Source organism: Garra rufa, chromosome 18 (assembly GCF_049309525.1).
Source record: "Garra rufa chromosome 18, GarRuf1.0, whole genome shotgun sequence".
Taxonomy (NCBI): domain Eukaryota; kingdom Metazoa; phylum Chordata; class Actinopteri; order Cypriniformes; family Cyprinidae; genus Garra; species Garra rufa.
Window position 1 is genome coordinate 16,492,803 of NC_133378.1, and position 27,078 is coordinate 16,519,880.

Consider the following 27,078-nt stretch of genomic DNA (forward strand, 5'->3'; position numbering starts at 1 on the left):
TAATTTAAAATATAATAAAAATGACAAATAAAGAAATAAGTGATAATGTACAATACATTGTGTAAAGAATCAAGTGATTAAAGAAATGAAGCAAATTAAGAAGATCAAACACAAAACACTATGTGGTCGCATTTTTGAAGCTGATTGAAGATACTTGCTGCCTTCATGATAACAAAGAATCACTTTTTTTTTGGATCTCTAGGTATTTCCGCCTTTCCGACTGCTGCCCAGGAAAGTCACTCTGATAGTCGGAGCAATGATGCAGGTCAGTAATCCTCTTTCTCAAACAGATCTCATTTATTCCAGTGCATCTCACTTGCTTTCCTAGTTAAATAATAGTAGGACTACCACTGGCAAACGTCTCAGGAGATGACATGGATGCATGCTTCCCAGATGATAACTTGCATGACAAGGATAATAACTTTAATTTCTTAATGTTTGGATTGTATAACAAGGATTATACAACACCTTACAACTGAAATGAAATTTAGGTCGCACTTTAGTTTGGGGTCCAGTTCTCACTATTAACTATGACTTTTCACTCAAACTCTTAATTTGCTGCTTATTAGTTATTAGTAACGCAGTTATTAAATTAAGGTATGGAGTCGGATTAAGGCAAGACACTGCAGGTGAAAAGGGTAAAAAAAAAGAATTAATAGTTATAGCTGCTTTTGGTCATTTTGTTACTCCATAATTCAGAAAAAAACTTAGAACAGACAGAAAACCCTGTATTTTTTTTATTTATTTATTTATTTATTTATTTTTTACCATTTTTGGGGGAATAAAATGTTGTATAAAATCAAGCAAATTATATATGAACAAATCTCTCTGTAAAAACCTTCAGGATATAGACAGGAATAAACATGTAAAGTCTGGTGTGTGTGTGTGTAAGTGCTGCTGAAGTGGAGATTTATGGCTCAGTGTAGGAGAAAAAACTGATTTTGAGAAAACGGCCTTTAAAAATATGGATTGTAATTGAAATCTATTGACACAAATAAAGTGCTATGAAAGAAATGCTTAACAGTGTATTTTGGGTGTTTTTTTTCCAGTAGTCTGAAAAAACACTGAAAAAGCAAAAAGCCAAAATCTTAAATTTGACAGGTGCATGAAAAGCAGCGTTTTTGCCTGCAGTGTCTCCTCTTAAGGGATCTAAAATACGGTCATGCAAAATAATGCATTAATATGTGCTTTAAGTATTAAAAACAGCCAATATACTGGTAAACATGCATGCTAATAAGGAACTAGTAAATGGTAAGAATTAGTCCCTAAACTAAAGCGATACCGAAATTCAGGTTTGGCTCATTTATTCAGATTGGCGTTGGTTACATGAGCCTTTTGGCTAACAACCTTATTGTTAGGTTACTTGTACTGTCAGGTATTCCTGTCAGTAATTTAATCTCAATTAATAATTGATTAATATAATTTGCATTGCATTCTAAAAGCTTCTAAAAACTTGAATTCTATAAACTGACTCCATAGGGCTAGTGATCTGATACTGGTCTTCTGATGTTTGTGATCAATGATCATCTTAAGAAATAGACTCACTGAATGGATTGCACCTTTTCATTTGTAGATCACTTCAGAGGGAGGACCACAGCCCCAGTCCAACATCCTCTTCTCTCTGTCCCACGAGAAAATCGCCTCTGTCAACAGTCTGGGTCACATCAAGGGCCTGGCAGTGGGCAACATGACCGTGACTGGCGTGGTTCAGGCAGTCGACACAGAAACCGGCAAACTAGTGGTGGTGTCAAAGGTAATACTCTGGAAACAGATGTGCAGATACTGCATTGATCTGTGTGATGAGTGACATAAATGCTGTCTTTAACAGGATCAAGTGGATGTTGAGGTGGTCCAGCTGACGGCCATCAGAATCCGAGCTCCCATCACCAGAATGAAGACGGGAACACTGGTAAACACTCATTATGAGTTTAGTTTTGATCTGCAGAGGATGCATGTATTATAAGGTTGTAATAAAGATTTGGGCTTTCGCTGTAGATGCCGGTGCATGTGATGGGCCTGACCAGCAGTCAGACACCGTTCTCCTTCGGGAATGCACTTCCTGGACTGTCCTTCCACTGGTCTGTGACTAAGAGAGACATTTTGGACGTTCACACACGCCATGAAGAGGTCAGAATAACAATCTCTCTGTGCTCTACAGTGCTTAGTTTCAGTATTTTAACTTCAAAACAATTGACCATGTGCACGGATTACTTCTTTGTTTTAGTCAAGCCAGCTCAGTCATTTCCGGTCAGCTGTACTGCGCCGTAATAGGAGCGTACTTTGCTCATTTTCTCTACAATCCATTCACAATCAAAGAAAAGTTTTGTTTGTTTTCTAAGAGGACCAGACATCCATGAATAAGTTTCAAGAATGACAAATGCGAGTTTAAAAAAAAGATGCGAGTAAATCGGTTAAAAATGCGCGAGTCATTGCTATGATTGACAGTAATAACCGGACGAAACATCTGACAAGCTAATGTCAAAAAACAGCTGTGCATTAAATGATTCAGACTAAATTCAGAGTAACACAACTACAGCAGGAACAAGTTTGTGTTGGTTAGATATATGCGATTTAATATCTTTTACAGTTCAAGATAAAACTTAAAAGATTTATGTGTAGAGTAGTTATTAAAATATTTCAAATTCATATTGAGTGCATTATTTAATTCACATAGCATTAATATTTAACTTATTTAATTTGTAGTGAACTATATATAAGTATTTAAATAATTCACCCTTATAGGCAGTTTGTGTCTGAGCTTCTTTATTTATTTGAATGACTTTCTGCACTTGCTATACTAAGAACTTAAGTGCAGTAAAAGTACTACAATTTAATATACTAGTAATTTTATAATAAATCGAAAAGCAAGACGTCTTGGAAAAACTAGGGAGATGAAATGGCAGCTACAGCCAATGATTGATCCTCTGCTGCCATCTTCTGGTTATATGAGTCATTTCATGTCATTGTCATCTTAAAAAGACGTTGTTTTCCATGAAAATATATTTTTTTCCCTGTTGTCTTTATGAATGAAAAGTGAATATTTGAAGTGAGTTTTATTGCACAGCTGTAGAATTGAAAAATAATAAAGGCTTTAAAATATTACAAGATTTTAAAAATGTGTTCATTAGTATTAAAGGCAAGTTATTGATTACCAAGCACCAGTGTATCAGCCAATAATCGTACTGACCAATAAAGCAATCACTGATAAAACAACCAATGGTCAGGGCCAATTATATCCTGCCAATCAAAAGGGGGAAGAAAAATGTCAGACTGCAATTCTTATTGAATTTAGGGCTATCGAAGTTATGTTGATAAAACATTTAACAAATCTTACTTTAAAAATATAATAATGCAGGTTCTATTAAACCCTATGAGTCACCTGTAGTTCAAGCCAGGGTTACCAGGTTCATTGTTTTTCTCTTTGCCAGACATTATTTGTAGCTCACCTCCCGTCCTTGAAATCTATAAGTTTGTGAATCAGAAAAAAATGTCAAGGCCACAGATACAGGTCCTTGAACGTGCTTGAATTGTGAAGAAGTTTTCTGGAAAAAATCCATATTAGTCCCTCCAGTCCGCTAATGTGTTATTTCGCCAACACACTGCCAAAAATGCTTTTCTTACTTAGATTTTTTGTCTTGTTTGAAGCCAGAATATCAAAAAATTCTTAAATCAATCAATTTCTAAAAATTGTCTTGTTTTCAGAAGAAAAAAAATACAAGTCAAAAATAAGTACTCACTTATAGTACCATCAGATACTGTATGTTTGAATAAATCTGTCATGAAAAGTTTTTATGAAAACTACTTTATGTGCATTTGAGTTGAATGCAAACATTTCAGTTTTTATTTGAGCATGATTATTATATCTAACTATAAATAGCAATTAAATCTAATAGTTTTGTGTTCTGTTGTTAATTTTAATCCCTAATATTATAGTAATAACCAGCAGACGTTACTCTGAATAATCTGAGAAAAGCATTAGTATAAAAAGATATGGTTGTTGCAACAACAAAGAAAGTTTTTTGAAGAATAAAGAAACACATTATATGTAAGTGGCAGGTCTATTAGTTTGTGTTTTAGTTTACACATCACTGTGGTAAACCTTAACTCCAGTGTGTGATGGTGTTGTGGTTCAGATGAAGCAGTGTGTGTGTGATCTCTTGCAGGCGTCTGTACAGCTCAGTGCTGAGCACAACTTCGCCATGAGTGTGTTTGGCAGGAGTAAAGGCCGCACAGGACTGAGGGTGGTGGTGAAGACCAGCGCTCCTCTGTCTGGACATCTGGAAGACAATGCCCTTGAGCTCCATGATGAGATACAGATTCAGGTAGACTGAGTCTCACTTTGTCATTCATAGAGCATCACTTCATTCTTTAAAGGGGTCATCGGATGCCCATGTTCCACAAGTTCATATGATTCTTTAGGGTCTTAAGGTAAGACGCTCATGTCAATCAAATGTGTTTCGTCACAACGACAAGAAGCTGAGAATGAACTGATTTTAAAAAGGGGATATTACTTTTAAAGATTAAAAACATATCACTGGGTGGATTTTTCTCATTGTAGGGTGGTTGTGTACACAGACTACCAACACACATTAATGTTCAAACAACTTGGAAAAGTTAGTTTTGCACCCGATGACCTCTTTAAAAAAACCTTCCTTAACATAGAATGTTTTCTTTTTAGTATACAAATCATTATAGTTATTGCAACACTGTATTTTAAAGAACATTTGCTAAACCGAAAGCAAAAACTGACCCTGCCGTACACTGAATTTCAGGTTTATGAGAAACTGCAGCTGTTGAACCCAGAAGTTCAAGCTGAGGAGATACTGATGTCCCCAAACTCGCTGCTGAAACTGCAAACCAACAGGTACCTCAGCAGCAGCCCTTGGTTCACTTCAACACATACAAATACACTTAGAAACAACATCAGATATCCATGTTGCTTTGCCATCAATATGAGCATTGCTGCTCGTAAAATACAACACAGTGTGAGAGAAATGCAGTACACACCACATATTACATGTTTATTTAGGTGTCTCCAGTTCAAATTCAGAATGCACCTACAGTTAAATATTTAGTTTTTCAAATATATAAATATATTTATATGTATGTGCAGGATGTGGATTTAATAATCAAACAATGTCACATCTGCATCATGCTGAAGTGTGTAATTCTCTGATATGCAGAGTATTTTAAGTTAAAGGATATTCCTGAAGGGGTCTGTTTTGTGATAATGACATACTTGTTCTACATTTATCACACTGGCTGAATGGCCTTAACTGTCACTGTCCACTCTGTGGGACGCCCAAGTTTACTTCACCATTTTACAAATAAATCCTAATCTAAACATGACAAACTAGATATCGATGGAAAGTTCTAAGGCTCCTAAATAGATATTTGACATTTTTTGTGTTACAAATTATGCAGGAAAAATAATAAATTAATTTATGACAAGAGTGCACCTCAAAAATCTACTTCATAACAGGAGTTCTGACCTTTGTCACAAACAGACTTCCTCATTGCCTTTTTTCTATTACGCTTTAGAAATCATAAGAAATTATATATCAGTTGAAAACTTAAAATTTCAAAATTCATTCTTTGAAAGCCTTTTTAAAATCAGACGTTGCATTAATATGAAAAATGTACACAAGTCATATTACAAAATGTTTTTGTTCATGAATTATAAACTTTTAAGTTTCAATTCTTCATTTTCGTGTCTCTGTTCAAAAATGGGACTGGCAGTTAAGGGGTTAAAAAAGTAAGTTGAGTTTGAGTTGAATTAAAGACAGCACATCTATGTAGGAGATTATTAAGAAATATTTGACTGTTAAAAAAAATGAGAAGTAAATAAATTAGAATTAAGTTCTCACTAGATCCATCAAATAATATTGAGTAACATGTCAGACTAAATTGGATCTTAAAAATAGTTCCAAATCATCAAAGCTTTGTGTGTTGTGCAAGTTATTACATTTACATTTAGACATTTAGCAGATGCTTTTATTCAAAGTGACTTACAAAAGAGGACAATGGAAGCAATCAAAAACAACAAAAGAGCAATGACATGCAGGTGCTATGACAAGTCTCATTTAGCCGAATGCAGTACACATATCAAGGTTTTTTTTTAGTAATAATAAACAAAAAGAAAATAGATCAAACAAAAACGAAAAAGCAAGCTAGTGTTAGAGGCCTAAAAGTAAATAGATAGAATACAACAAGAACAGAGAAGCTAGTGTTTTTTTTTTTTTTTTTAAGAAAACAAGCAGTAAGCAAATTATAGAGAATAAGTCTAAAAGGCTTTTTTTAAGAATTAGAATAGAGGCTGCTAGAGTTAGAGGGTCAAATAAAGATGGAAGAGATGTGTTTTTAGCTGATTCTTTAAGATGGCTAAGGACTGTTCAGATTGAGTTGGGCAGGTCATTCCACCAGAACATTTCATGTGAAAGTCTGTGAAAGTGATTTTGTGCCTCTTTGGGATGCCACAATAATGCACCGTTCACTTGCAGAACGCAAGCTTCTAGAGGCACATAAGTCTGAAGTAATGAATTGAGGTAAAGAGGTGCAGAGCCAGTGGTGGTTTTGCTGGCAAACATTAATGCCTTGAATTTTATGTGAGCAGCTATTGGTAGCCAGTGCACATTGATGAAGAGAGGTGTGACGTGTGTTCTTCTCGGCTCATTAAAAATGAATCTTGCAGCTGCATTCTGGATTAATTGTAAAGGTTTGATAGATAACAGAAATACATTTTAGTTATACATTATAAGTGTATAATGTGTTGTTTCTTGTAGAGATGGACTGGGGTCACTGTCCTACCGTGTGCTGGATTGTCCGGACAGAGCTGCTCTCGTTCAGGTGGATGATAAAGGTCATCTGACGTCTGGATCTCTGACAGGAACAGCATCCCTACAGATCAGCTCGCAGGAAACATTCGGCGTCAATCAAACCATCATCGTCGCTGTGAAGGTAACACTTTGACTTATGATTGACAAAATATATGAGGCTATACAAGTACAATAGTCCTTAAACTGATCGGTTCACCAATTTCATAGTAAATTTCAACTTAATAAACTTGCAGAGTAGTTGTAATAATGCATATATTAGTATTATAATATTGTTGCAGTTTAATCTACAGTTAAGATTAAAAAAGCAGATAGCTTCTTGAAACAGGAAGGATTTTCTAGACAAGTAAAAATTATTGTCTTGTTTTTAGTAAAAACAAGTCAAAATTAAGTGAAAAACTCACTTAATTTTGACTTGTTTTTACTAAAAACAAGACAATAATTTTTACTTGTCTTGAAAATCCTTCCTGTTTCAAGAATGTTTAGATATTTTGGCTGGAAACAAGAGAAAAAATCTAAATAAGAAAAGCATTTTTTGCAGTGTGTTTTAATTTATTTGGTATTTATTTAGCAGTCATGCAGTGGAATGTTATTTCATGGTGATACCTACATACTCAAATGAATTTTGCAATTAATGACTGTACTGTAGGTTATTCCATACCAGTGGCGGCTGGTGCTAAAAATTTTTAGGGGGGCGCACACAAAATGAATCACACTGTTAATACGGGCTTTATTATCAGTAAAGTAATCATTAAACATTTGTAATCATCCCAAAAAATATTAGCCATTTATATTAATGTGATTCAGAGATAAAGGCCATAATACTAATGTTATCCACACGAGGGAGCCACAGGATAAATCTCAAAGACAGAGAAAATAAATTGATTTGTAATAAAACATTGCATATAAATTAATTTTCATAAAGTTATATATAGTCCAATATAATAAGTTATTATAATGCTATTGACAATATATTTGTATGTCCAATTAAAGAAGGAACACTATATTATATATATCTATTTTAATATTGTGCTTATAATAATACTAACATAAACACTCACAATTTACTTGAAAAAAGACATCTACATAAACCCTTGCTTGTACCCCGACGATTGAGTTAAACTGCATTGTTACAGTTAACGTTACTTTCTGTGTAGTTGCCCACAACGCTTCGGTGACAGGACTTTGAAATAACAAACAATGAAAACAATAAAAGGCATGACTTACATGGCATCTAGCAAGCAAACTCTATCCAAGCTCCATGAATCGTAAGTTTATTTTATTTATTTTTTTCTTCATTTGAACGGCTTGTGAAAGATAAAATCAAATTTACTTTAATCTCGGAAAAGATATTGCACATATTTGACAGTCGAGAACGGTCCAATCACATGAGAACAAAATATAAAAAAACAAGATTGATTGGCTAAGATCTAAAGTGGGAGGGTCTGGGGCGCTGTGCTCTGCGCCCCGAGGACAATCTGAAACAAGCCAATCAGAGCTCAGCCTCAAGTCACATGCGTTTCAAAAATTTACAGACCTAATAGACACCCATTTGGCCGGCGTCCCGCATACACAAACAAACGAAAAACAGTTTAGATTTTTTTAATTTTTAACAGGTGCTAACATAACTACCAGTCGAATAGTATGTCAAAATAATGCAATTTCGTAATTATTTTGCAATATGTATTAAACTTATTTTTAACATGTTAATAGTCTTCTTCCTTGGCTAACTTGAGGTGGGGCGGCGCCCCAGCGCCCCCTATGGACCAGCCGCCACTGTTCCATACATGTCTATGTTATATATTAGCTGTAAATGAATGTTTTGTTATGTAGTATTCAGTGTCAGCAGTCAAGCATGTAAACTGCTAGTGTAACACAGAGCTCATGTTGTTGTCAGGTGGTGACTGTCTCATACCTGCGCCTGAGCACTAGTCCAGTCATGTACACGTCTAACAGAGAGACTGTGTCCGCCATCCCGCTGGGAGCCGTTCTGACCTTCACCGTTCACTTCCACGACAGCACAGGAGAAACCTTACACAGCCACAACTCAATGCTCAGCTTCTCCACCAACAGGTAAAGCAACAAAATCTGGATCTAGAACCATGTACAGGAGATCTACATGACAGTTGTGTCTTTAAATGCACTTACACAGTGCCTACACTGCAAACCAGCATCAAGACAAAACTACTCCACTCGCATTATAATCAACAAAACTTCCAGGGACTAGTCACACTTGTGGTGTTCCTGGGTCAAAAATGACCGGACTCCAAACAATTGCTTATCAATCTTTCATTATGCTAGATTATCACCAAATATTGGATTCATTCTTTTTGTCTACTGGTTTTTGTCAACTGGTTTTGTTTGTATTTATCTGAAAGTAGACACCATTTTTTTGAGTGAAAAAAGCATTTTTTAGGAACAATATTCACAATGTGAGATAAAAAAAAATTGCACTGTTTCTCACACTAGTGTGCTTTATTGTTTAATCAGGAAGTTTACTTTTAAAGGCTGTTATTTTACAAAATACAAAATTGCAAAAAGTCACTTGTGGTGTTCCTGGTCAAAAATGACCGGACTCCGGCTACTTGCTTATAAATCTCTCATTATGCTATATTATCACCAAATATTGAATTCAATTTTTTGTCAACTTGTTTTCTTTTATTTAGGACTGGTTTTGTGTTTCTATTTACATCCAGTTAATCATAGGCCTCATTTATCTGAGAGTAGGCACCTCGTTTTTTTTTAGTGAAAAAAAAAAAAACATTTTTAATGAATAATTTTCACAATATGAGAAAAAAAATTATGAATATTTGCAGCGTTTCTCACACTAGTGTGCTTTAATGTTTAATCAGGAAGTTTGCTTTTAAATGCTTTAATTTTGTACAAAATTGCAAAATTATTAATACGAAAGTACCTACTTTCAGATAAATGAGGCCTATGAAATATACATTTTCATTTATTTTGCAGTGCAGCTGTATATATGGCTATTACTGTCATTATTATTATTATTATTATTATTATTATTATTATTATATTTTTATTTATTTTGCTTACTAAAACACCAGTCTGAATATAATTTACTTACATTTTCTGACTTAAAGTTGGAGAGCATGGGTGAAATCTCAAAGTGCATTAGATAGAATAATTTAACTTTAAAATGTACAAAATTTTTAATTTTTTCCAATTCTTCATTTGTCTTTTTTTTTTTAAATATCGAATAAACATTGTATCGTGGATTTATTTGGAAATATTTTGATAACGTTACATCCCTGTTTACAAATGTTGAGGCATCAAAATATTGTAATGTAATGTGTTAAAGGTGGTAAATGCAGATAATTAAATAGATATTTGTGCAGTTATATTGACAGATATTACTGCATATGTTTTTTTTTTTTTTGTTTTTTTTTTAAGCAATGTGTGTTAATGATATTAACTCCATTATCTGTGTTATGTGTTCAGGGATGATTTGGTGCAGGTTGGTAAGGGTTCGAGTAACGGCACGCTGACGGTGCGGACGGTGAATGTGGGTCTGACCCTGCTGGGAGTTTGGGATTCGGAGCAGGCCGGACTCGCAGATTTCCTCGCAATACCTGTCCAACATGCTATTCACCCAGCTGAAGCCCAGCGGCTGGTCGTGGGAGATGTTGTGTGTTTTTCTGCACAGTTTGTTAATCAGGAAGGTAAGAGAAGACACAGACAAAAAAATGGCAGCCCTTATGGTTTCTGTGAGTATTTCAGGATGTCATTGTTCATGTTCAGGTGCGTCAGGTGTGTGGAGCTCATCGTCCAGCGCTCTGCTGGAGATCGATCCCAGGACTGGAGCAGCAGTAGCCAGAGACAAGGGCACAGTCTCTGTTTACTATGAGATAGCCGGTCAACTCCGCACCTACAGAGAGGTGAAATGAATCTTGTGGACTTCAGTTTGGAGATATTCTGAATGAGATATTTAGCAGGAAAAATCATAAAAATTCTTTGGTCCGAAAGTGTGGTGCCTGTTCAACTGGGTAACACTTTCTATGAAGCCCCCATTTATAACACATTATAGGGTATTTCTAAGGCATTATAATGAATGCATAATGCATTATAAAAAACCTTATAGTGTGTTATATCATCTCATGAATAATCATAACAACAATTATAATACATTATAATACTTAAGTATTTGAGGTTATAACTTTTAAGATTATGATTATTTCTAACACACAATGGACGCCATATTAAATCTACTTAATTTATAATGGACTATATCATATTACATTTATTTTTTACATTATATTACATTTTATTTTGATGGTCCACTTAGTCTATTTACTGTCAGCTTAAACTATCCACCTACATATCAACTAACACTCCTTAGAGTATTAGTAGACCTAGGTTAATGTTAGACTAGGTAAAAGGTTCATGTACTTGCAAAGTTACTTATAATATAATATAATACAATAAACAGTTTGTCTTTTTTGGGGAAACATCAAAATTTAGTGTTAGCATATATTTAGCACACTACTAATAATTACTGCTAGCTGACATACAGTTGTAGAGTTACTTCTCAAAAGCTGTCTAAAGGGTACCATCAAAATAATCAAACTGATAATATAAATCTGTCATATTACACATTCATCTGATCTGATCTGATGCCTGATCTTAGGGTTCTTTGGGAAATATTATTATAATTACTTATAAGTGGTCTTTTGTATGCTTTAAGTTAAGTGACATGAGTAACATGGCAAGATATTATACTTATAATACATTATAGCTATGAGGAGGTAATCAAACTCGTAAAAGCTCTAAGTAAAAATTATAATACATTAAAACAGTTCTTATGAATACTCATGAGATGATATAACATATTATAAGGTTTTTTCTAATGCATTATGCACTCATTATAATGCCTTAAGAATACCCTTATAATGTATTACAAGTACGGGCTTCATAGAAAGTGTTACCTTAAACTGTAGATGATCATTATTGTGATTGTATTGTAATGCTGTGCTTTGTTTAGGTTCTTATTGAAGGTGCGTCTCGGACGTCTGTCGTGATTCCCGCAGTGAAGAAGGATAGAGAATCTAAAGTCTTGATGTCAACCAGGGAAACAGGAAGCAACCTCATCGGTACAGAGCACTCCACACATTTTTATTAGAGTAGGGCTGTCACGATTCCTCAATTAAATTTGAGTACTCGATTATAAAAGTCCTGGATTGCATTTTGCCTGTGTTTTACGTGTTTTTCCCACATGTATTTTGCCAATATTTTTCACCATTGTAATTCTTATTAGTAGTGTGCTAAATGTATGCTCACACTGTATTTTGATGGTTCCCAAAAAGACAAACTGATTATAAGTAACTTTGGTTAAGTACATGAACCTTCTACCTAGCCTAACATTAGCCTAACATTAGTCTACTAATACTCTAAGGAGTGTTAGTTGATATGTAGTTGGAAAGTTGATTATAGTCAATAGACTAAGTGGACCATCAAAATAAAGTGTAATGTAATGTAAAAAAATAAATGCAATATGATGATCCATTATAAATGAAGTAGATTTAATATGCCGCCCATTGTGTGTTATATAATCATAATCTTAAAAGTTATGACCTCAAATACTTAAGTATTATGATGTATTATAATTGTTGTTATGAGTATTCATGAGATGATATAACACATTATAAGGTTTTTATAATGCATTATGCATTCATTATAATGCCCTTATAATGTATTATAAATAGGGGCTTTATAAAAAGTGGGTCCCATTTTATATTAGGTGGCCTTAACTACTATGTACTTGTATTTAAATAAGTAATTTAGTACAATGTACTTATTGTGTACACACGTTTTTACATTGTACTTATATTTTTTAAAAAATATATGTATTTACATTTGTAATTAATTTCTGTATTTACCACTGTTGAGCCATCCCTTAAACCTACCCATACCACCAAACATGTCCCTAACCATATCCCACCTTAATAGAAGCCAAAGTGGTTTGCAATACAATATGACCACATTAAGTACATTGTACTTATTTTTTGATGTAAGTACATAATACTTAAGGCCACCTAATATAAAGTGTGACCAAAAAGTCTTATACGGACTGAGAGGTTTTTGCATCTGAAGTCTTAAATTGTTTACTATGACTGTGTTGTAACCCTGTGCAAAATGAGCACAAGCAAATGTAAAAGTCTCATAAACAGGTGATATGTGCCATTTTTTTCCCCAATTTTCTTTCTGAACAGCATCCTAACTCTCAATGTTTTCTCTGTCCACAGGAAGCTGCTCCTCCTCTCAGTCAGACAGCATCGCTCTGCTCCGCCCAGAGTCCTCCATCAGCTGTCAGCTCCGCTTCACCAGCAGTGCTGTGGATTTCTCCGCTCATGACGTCTACCACACTCACACGGCATTTGACGCCGGCACAGGTCTCTCCGATGAACCTTAGTGCAGCACTGAACTTAAAACATTCAAAGTGAAAAGTTTGAACTTTTCTGTGATCTGTATCTCCTCTGACTGCTAGGTTTCTACAGCTGTGTGCTGAGCTTTAAACCCATGAGCGACCAGCAGGTGAAGGTGTTGAGCATGTCTATGACTGATGTGGATGTGAAGGCTGGTGTGCAGGGATCTCACTTCACCGGAGAGCAGAAAAGTGCCCGGCTGCCTGTCAATCCAGGCATCTACGCCGATCAGACGGACATCATCCTGAGCAATCAGCACACGTCTGCTGACCTGACCATCTACGGGACGGCAGGAGCTCTTCAGCAGCTAGACGTAATGCCTGCATCTGTGTCTGAGATTGCCGTTATTGTAGTCAGCAGCTGTGTACATGTGGATGAGATTGGCTCTTTGTCGTGTTCAGGTGAAGAGCAGTTCTCCTGCTGTTGTGATCGAGGAGAAGGAGGTTTCTCACAGCTTTCCCAGCTACATCAGATACACAGTTAGACTGGTGAAGCCGCAGGGGTCGCTGACGGCGTCTGTGTCTGTGAGCAGCGCATCTAGTGGTCAGGTGCTGCACATCCCGGTGTCTGTCATGCATCTAGCAGCCAGCAGCAATTCTGTGCAAGGTTTGTTCCTCAACTTCTGTCTGACAGCATAGTGAGAAACATTTTGATGGTAAAGAATAGGGCTGTCATGATTCCTCGATTCAATTCTCGATTGCATATTGTCTGTGTTGAGTAACCGGCAAAATACCGGAAGTGGCGCAATCCACGGACGAAAGTCCATGAAACGCATTAGAGCATTTTATAAGGCTGCATGATATATTAAACCCATTTAAAAATCATAATAAAGCATAATGGTATTGCTATTGTGAATTTACAAATAATTCAAATTTCAATTAAATATATGCGATGCAGGTTTAATATATGCACTTGGTAACACTTTATTTTAAGGATCAGGAATTAGACAGTAATTAATGACTAATAACTGCATTTGTAAGTGACTAGTTATGGACTTGTATGCCATTACAAGCTATTTATAAGACCTTTATTGGCTGTTGTCTTATTTTTGTCTTATAGACCCTTTATATTTGTTTCTCTCCTAACAGTGTACTAATTAGCTAAACATAAAACAAACTAATAGCTTGTATTGTGCGAATTACACACTTTATAAGTTCTCAGTACACTATGTGAATGTGTAGCTTATAAGTGTAAAATAAATATAGAATAGGCATTTCATCATAGACATTTCAATTAACAGAAAAACACTTTTACACAAAAGCAGTCTTTCTAGCAGTTGTTCCATACTAACAAATGATTTAAAAACTAAATATTCCCCATTCCCTGAATTTATTAATAGCTAACAAGCAAATTTCTCACTAATACATTCAGTATTACTTCAGATTATGTTCCCTATTCTAAAGTAGAAAAGCGATCATGAAAGTTTGCAGATGTGTCTCATCTGTTCTCTTGTTGAACCATCAAACAATAAAGACAGTATTCTTCACTGCAATCTTTCATGTCTCTTTTCTACTTCAGATTATTTTCCCTATTCTAAAGTAATACTGCATTTATTAGTGAGAAATGTGCTTATTAGCTGTTAATAAATTAAGGGAATGGGGAATATTTTGTTTATTAATCATTTATTAGTATGGAACAACTGCTAGAAGACTGCTTTTGTGTAACTGTTTTTCAGCTAATTTAAATGTCTGATGAAATGCCTATTCTATATTAATTTCATACTTATAAGCAACACATTCGCATAGTGTACTGAGAACTGATTAAGTTTGTAATTTGCACAATACAAGCTATTAGTTTGTTTTATGTTTAGCTAATTAGTACACTGTTAGGACAGAAACAAGTATAAAGGGTCTATAAGACCAACATAAGACAACAGCCAATAAAGGTCTTATAAATAGCTTGTAAATGCATACAAGTCCATAACTAGTCATTTACAAATGCAGTTATTAGTCATTAATTGCTGTCTAATTCCTGATCCTTAAAATGAAGTGTTACCATGCACTTTAATTGTTTTATATGCGTGTAGGTTATGTACGTGCAAGAACTGTTATCATTTAATGTGTGGAGCATCTCAAACTTCATTTCTGCATATTTCTTTGAGTTTGGGTTTATTATATAACGTTCATCTGGGAACACAACGAGCACCTTTTAATCAGATTTGTAAGGGAAATATTTATAAAACACAGGAGAAAACATTAATATCTTTTTTCAATATGCTAACTGTTCATTGTTATTTAAAAAAAAAATAAAGAAGTTACAGTGGCTGTAGCATTTCTGTTCTAAAGAAATGGTCAAATGTTAAATTAAGTAGACATTTCAATTAAATGTTGTTTAGTTGATTTTAAGTATTAGATTGCGTGGTAAAGAGTAAAAACAATTGTCAGGCCGCTCGTGCCCTCTGCAGATATTTGTTGTAATGCGTAATGTACATTAGCTCTATTGTTTGTAATACATTATGTATTTTAACAGTTCCGTTCAATAAAACCATGATTATGTGCTTTTGATACATTATTTGAACTAATTATTATTGCCTCATTACTATTATATATGTATTTAAAGTCATTTTAAATGTTAATGTTTGCTATTTTGCTATATTAGCTATTGTCTATTTTTATTGCCACAAAAAAACAAAAATTATAATTATCAGATTAATCGTCAGAATAATCATCAGATAACTTTATTTCCAAAATAATCGTTAGTGACAGCCCTAGTCAAGAAGGTTCCATCAGAAGGATCTAGGGCTGCCTTCGACTAAATTTTTTTTCTGGTCAAATAGTAATCATTCATTTTTTGCACGTTTATAATAAACCATATAAATCATAATAACGAGCCTTTTAATTTCGTACGTAACCTAATAAGTGCTTAAGCTTGTCACAGCGCACCGCTAGATAAACTGCAAGGAGACTGCATTAATGTTTTAATAATTTATTGATAAACTAGTGCTTTCTTTTTTCCGGTTTAAGAGATGAAGTTGGTGACACTGACTCGTCTTCTCCGCAGTAGTGATGCGCCTGTATGCATGTTTTATACAAATTACATAATCTGAGAATATTTGTATTTTATTTAAAAGTAGACATTTCACTCTCTATAGATATAGTTTTAATTTCTGTATGGCAAGTATATACAGAGATTCAAAGTTTCGCGCTCAAGTTCACTCACTGAGACCGAGATGGCAGAAGGGGCATCCTGTTTGCTTTATTTTACAAAAAATGCAACGTTTCGTTGTTGTTGTGAGTAGAGCTGCAGTGATTTGTCAACGACATCGATTGCGTCGATTAAGAAAATACGTCAATTAGAATGGAATGCGTCGCACATGTAGTCACGCCCATTGCGCGACCCTGCAGTTATCCCTACTTAAGATGACTCTAGAGCAGAAGGTAAAGGCTAGTATGGCAACATCACGTCATAGAGTTGCATTCATATAGCATTTTATTATTATATGACCGTCAGAACCTAGGGCTGCACAATTAATCGAGTTTCTAATCGCAATTACGATTATGGATGCCACGATTCCATAATCGTCCAAAACCGCGATTACAAAAAAAGTTCATTATTCTGCGTGTTTAGAGCATGTCACGTTGTTAGAGTAGAAACGATAATGTATCGTGGGCACATCAAAATACTTAGAATAATTATTTATAACAAATTATTCCGAAATTTAAATGCATTTTAAGATAACTTTTCCCATCAACTGGTCACAATGCACAACACCGCTGTATGCTGCGTCAAAGACACGTGTGCACTGTGTGATGGAAACACACGCACTTTCATTCTCTGACAGCTAAACCACTGATCTATAATAGAGTCATTATATAGATAAGTGTGCTAAACATAATGCCGTTACCCCGTAAACAAAACAGCTTTCAGTTTCTAATGTGTTTCAATGGTTAAAAAACACATTTAAATTTGTGTAATTGCTATGGTGTTCATCACAGTGACAAATGCTTAAATATTTAGACTTAATAGGCTATTTTTCAAACTTTTTTACCTTTTAATCTGGACTACAACATGCCCTAGATATTGTTTAAAAGTGTTTTGGTTCTTTATTGTTTGGTCAAACTTTACATTAGGGCTTTAATAGTTAACATTAGTTAATGCATTAGTTAACATAAACTAACAATGAAACATTCGGTAACACTTTCTATGAAGCCCCTATTTATAACACATTATAACGGTATTTCTAAGGCATTATAATAAATGCATAATGCATTATAAGAAACCTTATAATATGTCATACCATCTCATGAATAATCATAACAACAATTATAATACATTATAATACTTGAGTATTTGAAGTTATAACTTTTAAGATTATGATTGTTTATAACACACAATGAACGGCATATTAAATCTTCTTAATTTATAATGGACTATATCATATTACATTTATTTTTTACATTATATTACGTTTTATTTTGATGGTCCCCTAAGTCTATTGACTATAAGCTTAAACTTTCTAACTACATGCCAACTAACACTCCTTAGAGTATTAGTAGGCTTAGGTTATGGTTGGGCTAGGTAGAATGTTCATGTACTTGCAAAGTTACTTATAATATAACATAATAGTTTGTCTTTTGGGGAAACATCGAAATTTAGTGTTAGCATATATTCAGCATAATAATAATTACTGCTAGCTGACATGCAGTTGCAGAGTTACTTATCAAAAGCTGTCTGAAGGGTACCATCAAAATCATCAAACTGTTCATATTACACATTTATCTAAACTGATACCTGATCTTAGGGTTCTTTCGGAAATATTATTATAATTACTTATAAGTGGTCTTTGTATGCTTTAAGTAAAGTGACATGAGAAACATGGCAAGATATGAGACTTATAATATGTTATAACTATGAGGAGGTAATCATTCTCTTAAAAGCTATAACCACAAAAAAGTACAAATTATAATACATTAAAACTGTTCTTATGAATACTCATGAGATGATATAACATATTATAAGGTTTTTTATAATGCATTATGCATTCATTATAATGCCTTAAGAATACCCTTATAATGTATTATAAATACGGGCTTCATAGAAAGTGTTACCAAACATTCTTCTAAGCATTGATTAATCTTAGGTAATTCCAATATTTAATAACAAAGTGCTAAAATCAAAAGTTGTAACTGTTTTATTTATTGAGCTAACATGAACTAAGAGTTGTGTTTTTTTAACAAAGATTAATAACTTACGTAGCAAATGTAGCTATTGCTCATTGTGAATATTAATACATTAACTCTAGACATCTCACTGTAAAGTGATACATATTGGTCTTTATAATTCTTTTGCCTTTTAATCTGTGTAAATTTTGTAACTTTATATATTTTTGTTATAAGAAAATGGTTATTTATATAAAATTATGGCATGCAATATCAATGACATCAATGCAAATTGTAATAATCGCAATTACAATTTTAAGGGAATAATCGACAATTATGATTTTTCTCATAATCGTGCAGCCCTATCAGAACCGCATATACTGTATGTAGCCAAACATATGCCTTTACATTGTCAGGATTCACAACCGCATTCTCACATTCAAAGCTGCGCTGAATGAACGGAACAGCACGGCTTATCAAGTTGCCTATATAATTATGACAGGTTTAGTTCACCCACAGAGACTGAGAAAAAGAAATGATTCGCGTTCATCTTGAGATCCACTGAAGCCGCCGTCAGTGCCGTGGGGGCGCGATCGTGCAAGCTTCGAGGTGCGCTCGCTAACAAAGCATTTAAAGTCATTGTTAGTTGTGATGGATTGGACAAGCCTCGCCTGGGCTCATTTATTTAAAAACGGCCTGTCAACTGTGATAAATCCTCCCTGTATTATCACGCCATTTTTGATTCTGTTGCTCTAGAATTCAAACCCGGTCTCATAAAAATGCGTATAAATAGTTGGCCTAAGACAAATAAAAACAAAAACTCCCTAATCCTACCCATTGCGTAGCATAAAATATTTCAAGTCTGTCACCTGTAAGCAACTGCTGATTTTATGTTTGTTCAGAGCATTTGATTGCAAAATGTTTTGTAAGTAAGGGATAATCTGCTTTGCGTCGGGCTGCTGATAAGCCTGTCTGGCTTTATTCTGCAATAACAACTGGCTGGATGTACATTATCCCGCATAATACACAGCTGCTTTGCCACAAAAGTTAATAATTAGACATAAAACATTTATCAGAGTTAAAATATTTGAATGCAAAAAAGGCTGTTGCTAGCAAGCGGCAACTAGACGGACATGTAGGGGATAGGGTGCAGTCATACCACTTATTACTCAACATTTCACCAGTTAAATAATTATGGCGATAATTATATTGATTTAAGATGAAAATGTTTCAAAATCTTACCAGTTTATCTTACAATACATTACAGTATACAAAACCTTTGTCGCAAAATGGCAGCAGCTGCGTTTGTATGAAACGAGAGAGCTATTCTGCAATACCAGGATGATGTAATTAAATAATCGTACTCATAATATTGAATTGAGTTGTAATATTTTATTAGCCAACCAAATGCAAAGCTTCTATGAAGAAAAAATGTTCCCAGCTAGTGAACAGCGTCAACTGCAGGCAGTTACCCAGATGAGCCTGTGTTATCAGTTTTTACCGGTTGTTATTAGGGAGTAACATACCTTGAAAGTGGTGACTAACCAATCAGAATCAAGTATTCCACAGAGCCATGTAATAAATAAGGCATAATGATTGCACAATTTAAAGAACCTAACTTGAAAGCCTTTAGGATCAGGATCGGACAGCAGTTGCATTGCAAACTGCAAGTAAACAATTTCATAATGATTGTCTGTAAATGACAGTTTTCAAAACACTGGCATGCTGTAGTGGGAGGCATTGAATCTTTTTGCCATGCAGTGACATTAGCCGATCATAATGGGGGCTGTTTGCTGACAAGCCTTAAGGGAGATGATTTCTGACACAGGGCCAGAATGAGGGTTTAGAATGATAATTGTTGCAAATATATGACACTTTTTGTCAACCTCAAGGAGCATTAGAATAAAAAAAATGTCCATATCCTTTGATGTCTTTGTTATTTTGCTTATAAATACTAACCCATGCTGCTTCACTTTTTTGTAGCACATATAGTAGATGGAGCGGATGGGCCCAATATTCTTCAGCAGTTTATTGACTCCTATCAAGTGATGTTCTTCACTTTATTTGCTCTTTTGGCTGCCACCGCTGTCGTCATCATCGGTAAACATGTCCACATCCTGCACAACAGTTTAAATATCATGGATAATAGATTTTAGGACCGTTTTTGTTCTTTATTTACAATATCTTTCAATTTATGTTTCTTCAGTGTGCCATGCGCTGTTTTCCCCAAGAGAAGCTGTCCATCATCCTGCATTCATCCAGAAGACTCCACCTCCTGCAGGTACATGCATCTGAAAAACACTCCTGCAAGAACATAACCAAATTGTGACCCTGGACAAAACTAGTCTTAAGTAGCACAAATATATTTGTAGAAATAGCCAAAAATACATTGTATTGGTCAAAATGATTGATTTTTCTTTTATGCCAAAAATCATTAGGATATTAAGTAAAGATCATGTTCCATGAAGATATTTTGTGAATTTCCTACCCTTAATATATATAAACTTAATTTTTGATTAGTAATATGCTTTTCTCAGAACTTATTTGGACAACTTTAAAAGGTGTTTTTCTGAATATTTAGATTATTTTTTGCACCCTCAGATTCCAGATTTTCAAATTAGAGCCAAATATCATCCTATACTAACAAACCATACATCAATAAAAAGCTGATTATGTATAAATCTTAATTTCAAAAATGACTGGTTTAGTGATCCAGGGTCACATTTAACTTTCATAAATGCCTGACCCATTATTTCTGCAGGGCAAAATGTGTATTAGAGTTCTTAAGGCCTTTCCACACTGAGCACGATGCAAAAACACAAGGAAAATCGGCAACGAATTGTGCATTTTAACACCTTGTTACAAGGTGTTAAAACCGATTGTTCACCTTCTGCTAATTTACACCTGCACGCTAGGTGGCGTCAACCAACAATGTATTTTTCCTTATATGTATCTTGTATATGGATTTAACATCGTCCGCTGCTCAATATACAGAATTAACTTAAGATAAATAAAGTTTGGTTCAACGCAAGAAACACAAACTATCTATAATGCTATAAAGAAAACATCTTAAAATATAAATAGAAGTAAAATTAGCCACATTTGAAAATGTATACAATTATTAATGTATTTTCTTAAAACCCACTTTAAACCATCATCGAGCACTTGTAATAACTTCTGATTGTGGTCTGCAGTTGATTTTGATTCTATAATAGGCAGACATGCACTCTTTGTATGTTTAATAACGCAACACTGTTTATTGTCATAAACATCCTTTATTGTTATAAAAATACAGTCAGCTGCATACAAATTAGATACAGAAAATATATATTAGATATACAATATAACATAATCATATGTTTGTTTGCTTTCATATTTCATGTGTAGAACAGTAGAGAAATGTTTAAATTAGGGGTGGGCATAGATTAATTTTTTTAATCTAGATTAATCTAGATTAAATCTTGGAATTAATCTAGATTAATCTAGATTAAAATGGCTAATTTGAATTCTGCTGAAGGCATTCAGAATATGTGTGCTACCCAAATAATGACTAAAAGTAAGTCTTCGAGAACGGGCCAGGTGGCGCATTAGATCAGGCGCTCATCTCCTGTTTCCAAAATGCATCACAAACTGCTTGACAATTGCATTTACAACATAATTACCTATACAAACTTGTGTAACCAAGTACTTCTGCGCAAAAGGCTGCACGACGTGCGCGTAGCCGGTAAATACACAGACGCGCACGGTAGTGATGCGCGGGTCGTCTCATAACCCGCGGGTAACCCGCGGGTCGGGTTGGGGCGGGTAAAGAAACTGTCACTTTATTTGCGGGGCGGGTTGGGGCGGGTCATTAAAAACAAAATAAAATTAAAAAAAATCAATGTATGTTGCGTGCAATCCCCTATAGCCTATATTACATATTTGGGAATATCTATTTTCATATTTTATTAAGTTCTTTAATAAGGTTATCGTCACGTCACGAAAGCGCCAAGCAGCTCCCGCTGCCAGCCACAAGCGCATCAAGCGAACTCACATTCAGCTCTGCTGGCCTGGTGCTATGCGTATTTAAATCTCCTCTGATGCGCATTATCCTGCATTAGCCAAAATCATGACAGTCAACCACATCCAGTCATATGTGAATGAATGTAAATATTCGCTAAAAACACACAATAAAGACAGCAATGATGTAGTCAGGACTGTGGCGCCGGCTTGCTTTGAAATGTATTGCGCCCGCTGCGTCCTGCACCCTAGTCATTTTAAACAGTACATAATAACGAACACAATATCTTACAAATAAAAAGAAGCAGATTTTCATGATCAGAACTTCCTTAAACCAGTGAACCTTTAAACCTTTCAGTCCAAGGATCCAGTAAACGAATGCGTTCAAATAGAAAGTTCAAACCGATATTCATAAATGAAGCATATATACCCACATTTCTTCCGGCACCACTAACGTTACACCACTGATTATCTTGTTATTAATATGATTTGATTTATGGTTCATATTCATAATCGTACAGTATTGTTGCCAGTTTAAAGGGCGAAAAGCACTTTCGGTTTTCATTTGCATTACAATGCATAGTATGTCTATTTAATTGTCGCGGGTGCGGGGCGGGGCGGGTTGTAAAAATAGACACAGTACTGCGGGGCGGGCTGGGGCGGGCCAAATAATTTCATAATTGCGGGACCCGCGGGTTGAAAAAAACCCCGACCCGCGCATCACTAGCGCACGGGCATGGATAGCCTATCTGCGTGCATAGTCTTCGATTAAACTGCGTTGCTTTTAGAAGCGTCAATTCAGTTGTTGCATATAGTTTAATGTCTTTATTTTGGGATTATCAAAGTTAATCATAACTCACGTGCCCCAGTAAAAAGGGTCTAGCAACGCACCTGCCCTGAAGCGGCTTCATAACTGCATCCATGTTTGCACGTCTCATTTGATGTGGTAATTTCACAGAAGTTGAAGACTCGTTCTCGCCCCCTACAGTGCAATTCGACTAGGTATACGTCATCTGCGCTAAAATATCAAGGTGAAAGTCATCATATCTTGCGTAGTTTAGACCCAGCTCCCAACCCAACTTTGAAAATAGATTAACGGCGATATTTTTTTTATCGCCCGATAAGAGTCTCACGTTAACGCAGCACGTTAACGCCGATAACGGCCCACCACTGGTTTAAATCATTTTTTTTTAATACGGAAGATCTAGAGAGTGAACGTGCTCTCACTCATAGCTATAACACTCGCTCACGTGGAAGAAAACGGACAGTGTTCTCCTCCAGATCACATTATTCAGTGGAGAATTAATAGAAATTATATTAAGAACGTGAGAATAACCATCTGTTCTCCGATGCAATGATAACGAGTGCATCCTCTTCTCTCTCGTAATACTCCTCTTCTGTGTTTGTTTACACTGGTTTTTGAAACCGCGCCACCATTTTCGTCCTTTTGTGCAACAGCAGCTGCAGCAGCTGTTTTCGCTTTGCGAAACTGAAAATATTCGTTGGACTGGTTGTTAAAAAAACGTTTGCAATCTATGTGGAAGCATCCATAGGAATCTGTTGTTTTATCACAAGCTCATCGTGTGCAATATTCGTTTCGCTTTTTTGTGCTCGATGTGGAACGGCATTTAAGTAGCACAAATATATTTTTCTAGCAATAGCCAAAAATACATTGTATGGGTCAAAATTATCAATTTTTCGTTTATGCTAAAATAATTAGGCTATTAAGTAAAGATCATGTTCCATGAAGATATTTTTTAAATTTCCTACCCTTAATATATCAAAACTAATTTTTTTAATTAGTAATTTGCATTGCTAAGAACTTATTTTGGACAACATTAAAATGTGATTTTCTGAATATTTAATTTTTTTTTTTGTACCCTCAGATTCCAGATTTTCAAATAGTTGTATCTCAGCCAAATATGGTCCTATCCTAAATAACCATACATCAATGAAAAGCTTATTATGTGTAAATCTCAAATTAACCCTTATGACTGGTTTTGTGATCCAGGGTCACACATAACTTGCATAAATGCCTGACCTTTTATTTTTGCAAGGCAAAATGTGTAATAGACTTCTAAGTGTGCTGAAGAATGCTAATGGATGTTTATTATTTCAGTTACATAAATCGTATCACATAAATTAAATTAGTAAATTAGTTTTAGCCTTTTTCCACCCTTTCTGATGCTTATAAGTCTTAGGTACATCACCTAAAACAGGCTGTTCATTTGTGTGCAGATGCTGTCTTTACAGTCCTTTACTGTACTTACACCCATATGCAGCTTGTCTGTCTTATGGATCACACTGCAAAAATGCTTTTCTTACTTAGATATTTTGTAAAATTCTTACATCAAGAAGGATTTTTTTTAGACGAGTAAACATTATCTTCTTGTTTTCAGAAAAAAACAAGTCAAAATTAAGTGAGTTTTTGCTTAGAACAAGCTAAATAATCTGCCAATGGGGTAAGAAAAATATATATTTTTTTCTGTCTGAAATAAGTGTTTTTTTTTACCCCATCGGCAGATTATTTTGCTTGTTTTCAGCAAAAAACTCACTTAATTTTGACTTGTTTTTTCTAAAAACAAGAAGATAATGTTTACTTGTCTAGAAAATCCTTCTTGATTTAAGAATTTTAAGATTATTTCGGCTGAAAACAAGACAAAAAATCTAAGTACGAAATGCATTTTTTGCAGTGCAGCACTGAATTGAGAAATGCATTGCACTGCTCTGATAACATCAGTCTGAAATAATCAGGGACTGTGGATTTTAATTGCCGACTTTGAATTCATCACTCATTTGTAAATGCTGCCGTCTCTGCAGGTGTAGCGAAGCTGACTGAAAGCCCCTTCAACAGCAGCATGTCTTCAGACATGAAGGGAAGCCCAAGATTACGCTTGTATTCACCAAACTACAACTCCAGATAATCCGTCTCAGCCCGAAGACTGAAGAAAGTGCCTTACCATTGAATGCAGGAGTATAGTGTGCTGGAAAATACTTGTGCTGCTTATATTCTTAAAACAATAGCTTTTTCACTTAAATCCATGAGCGCTGAAATGCTGCAAATCTGCAGCGTTGCATTTTGTTTTGTCTGCTTTTGTTTTTTTATTTAAACGTTTGATGTGTAAACCCATTTATTCTTATTTTCAGTACCCCTTTTCCCACTGTAGTTTTCATAGCTTGAGACATTTACATTTTTAGTGATTTGAAGTGTTCAACTGTTATTTTATTTTTTTTTGTTTCTTCATTTGTTTATTGAAGCTCAGGACAACTTCTGAAATCTAATGTGAGACTGCGGCTCGATGATGTAGCGTATTGATTTGTGAATAGTGCAACCACTGATTCCGTCCAAAGTGCTCTTACGTGTATTTGTCGTGCAGAAAGTAACGGCCAGTCATTTATTTTATGAACAATATTATATTGGTTTTAATATGTTGAACTCTTTTGAGTTGAGTGCAGCTTCTTTCAGTTATTGATGTGAATGTTAAATACGTTCAAGGGCTTAATTCAGTTTAATCGCTCTGGAAGATGTAAAGGGCTCCTGAACGGACTGGTACTTTTTGAAGTAGCTTTCTCTTGAACCCGCAGCAGCTTTTAATGGTTGTTTGCTGTTCAAATGCAGCATCAGTCCCACAATAGTACATTACACTGATAAACATAACTGTGAGTGTTGATTCAAGAAAATGTGATCCTTTTTGATAAAATGCCTCAGCCTTGTGAGCCTGTCTAAGCGAGACAGAGTGAAGACTTTTCTAGTGTCTAACCTCGTAAGCAAGAGCCATAATGTGACTCATATAACTGCTGCACTGAATAAAATGAGGAATTGTGAATCTGTCATAACCTTTGACTTCAATCTGTAAGCACTTCTGAGTCAGTGTATGTGTGCTCTTCTGTCAGTCATAACTTGCTCAAATGTTAACAGCTTGTTCCTTATGTACTTTGAGCTTTGTGCAGCATGTTTGTGATCTAAAAAACATTAAATATGCTCTTTTTAAGTATCACCTGTTCACAGTGGTTCACATTTGAATAAAAAAAAAACAATGGAACACGGAAGTAATTAAACCTTCAAAATTACTTTTTAAAGATCAATTTGCGTGAAAATAATGAAAAGTGAATTTCAGAAGCACTGGTTTTTAAAATAAGGCTCAATTCATAATAGTAGACTAGCATATACTGCGATATCTTAAGATGGCAAATACACACTGCATGTGCAATTATTAGGCAAGTGAATATTCTGAAAATAGAGGTGCATAACTACAGGTGGCACCAAAAAAAAAAAGGTCAACTGACAATGGAAAGTCAAAAATTACAAAATGTCTGTCAGAAAAATACAATAAAGCATGACCATTGGACAATCAAGCAGTTTGCCTGTAGTAGTCAACAGGGTCTCAAAAACACGTTGAGACGGAAAAGTGCAAATTAACTGCAAAAAAAAAAAAAAATCTGGGCCCATATGTATAAAACTTCTCAGAAATGCTCTTAAGAATAGTCTTAAACTTTGACAGAAGTGTCAAATTATTGGTAAAAAGTAGGAGACTTTTATAAAAAAAAAAAAGCTAAAAGCAACTTTCAGTAAAGTTTAAGACTGATTCTTAAGTGTTGACTGAGGGGACACTTAAGTGTTGTGAAACTAAGGACTACAATAATGTCAACCCAAAATGGCCGTCCTCAATAGTCAGCCTGCTCATGTAAAGTCACAACAGCACAACA

At 34.9% G+C, this 27,078-nt stretch overlaps 1 protein-coding gene across 1 annotated transcript in view; it reads left to right on the top strand.

The window, feature by feature from the left end:
• Window positions 1-26,366, top strand: part of nup210 (nucleoporin 210) — a 66,160-nt gene extending 39,794 nt beyond the window's left edge. The window contains exons 21-37 of the mRNA XM_073823031.1: window positions 203-265; window positions 1,574-1,753; window positions 1,829-1,909; window positions 1,996-2,127; window positions 4,164-4,322; window positions 4,773-4,864; window positions 6,783-6,957; window positions 8,731-8,906; window positions 10,293-10,513; window positions 10,593-10,729; window positions 11,833-11,941; window positions 13,094-13,240; window positions 13,336-13,586; window positions 13,675-13,879; window positions 20,356-20,472; window positions 20,579-20,653; window positions 25,192-26,366. Of these exons, the coding sequence (XP_073679132.1) occupies window positions 203-265; window positions 1,574-1,753; window positions 1,829-1,909; window positions 1,996-2,127; window positions 4,164-4,322; window positions 4,773-4,864; window positions 6,783-6,957; window positions 8,731-8,906; window positions 10,293-10,513; window positions 10,593-10,729; window positions 11,833-11,941; window positions 13,094-13,240; window positions 13,336-13,586; window positions 13,675-13,879; window positions 20,356-20,472; window positions 20,579-20,653; window positions 25,192-25,295 (2,424 nt within the window). The 3' untranslated portion in view covers window positions 25,296-26,366. The remainder of the gene's footprint in view (window positions 1-202; window positions 266-1,573; window positions 1,754-1,828; window positions 1,910-1,995; window positions 2,128-4,163; window positions 4,323-4,772; window positions 4,865-6,782; window positions 6,958-8,730; window positions 8,907-10,292; window positions 10,514-10,592; window positions 10,730-11,832; window positions 11,942-13,093; window positions 13,241-13,335; window positions 13,587-13,674; window positions 13,880-20,355; window positions 20,473-20,578; window positions 20,654-25,191) is intronic.
• Window positions 26,367-27,078: the final 712 nt, after the last annotated feature.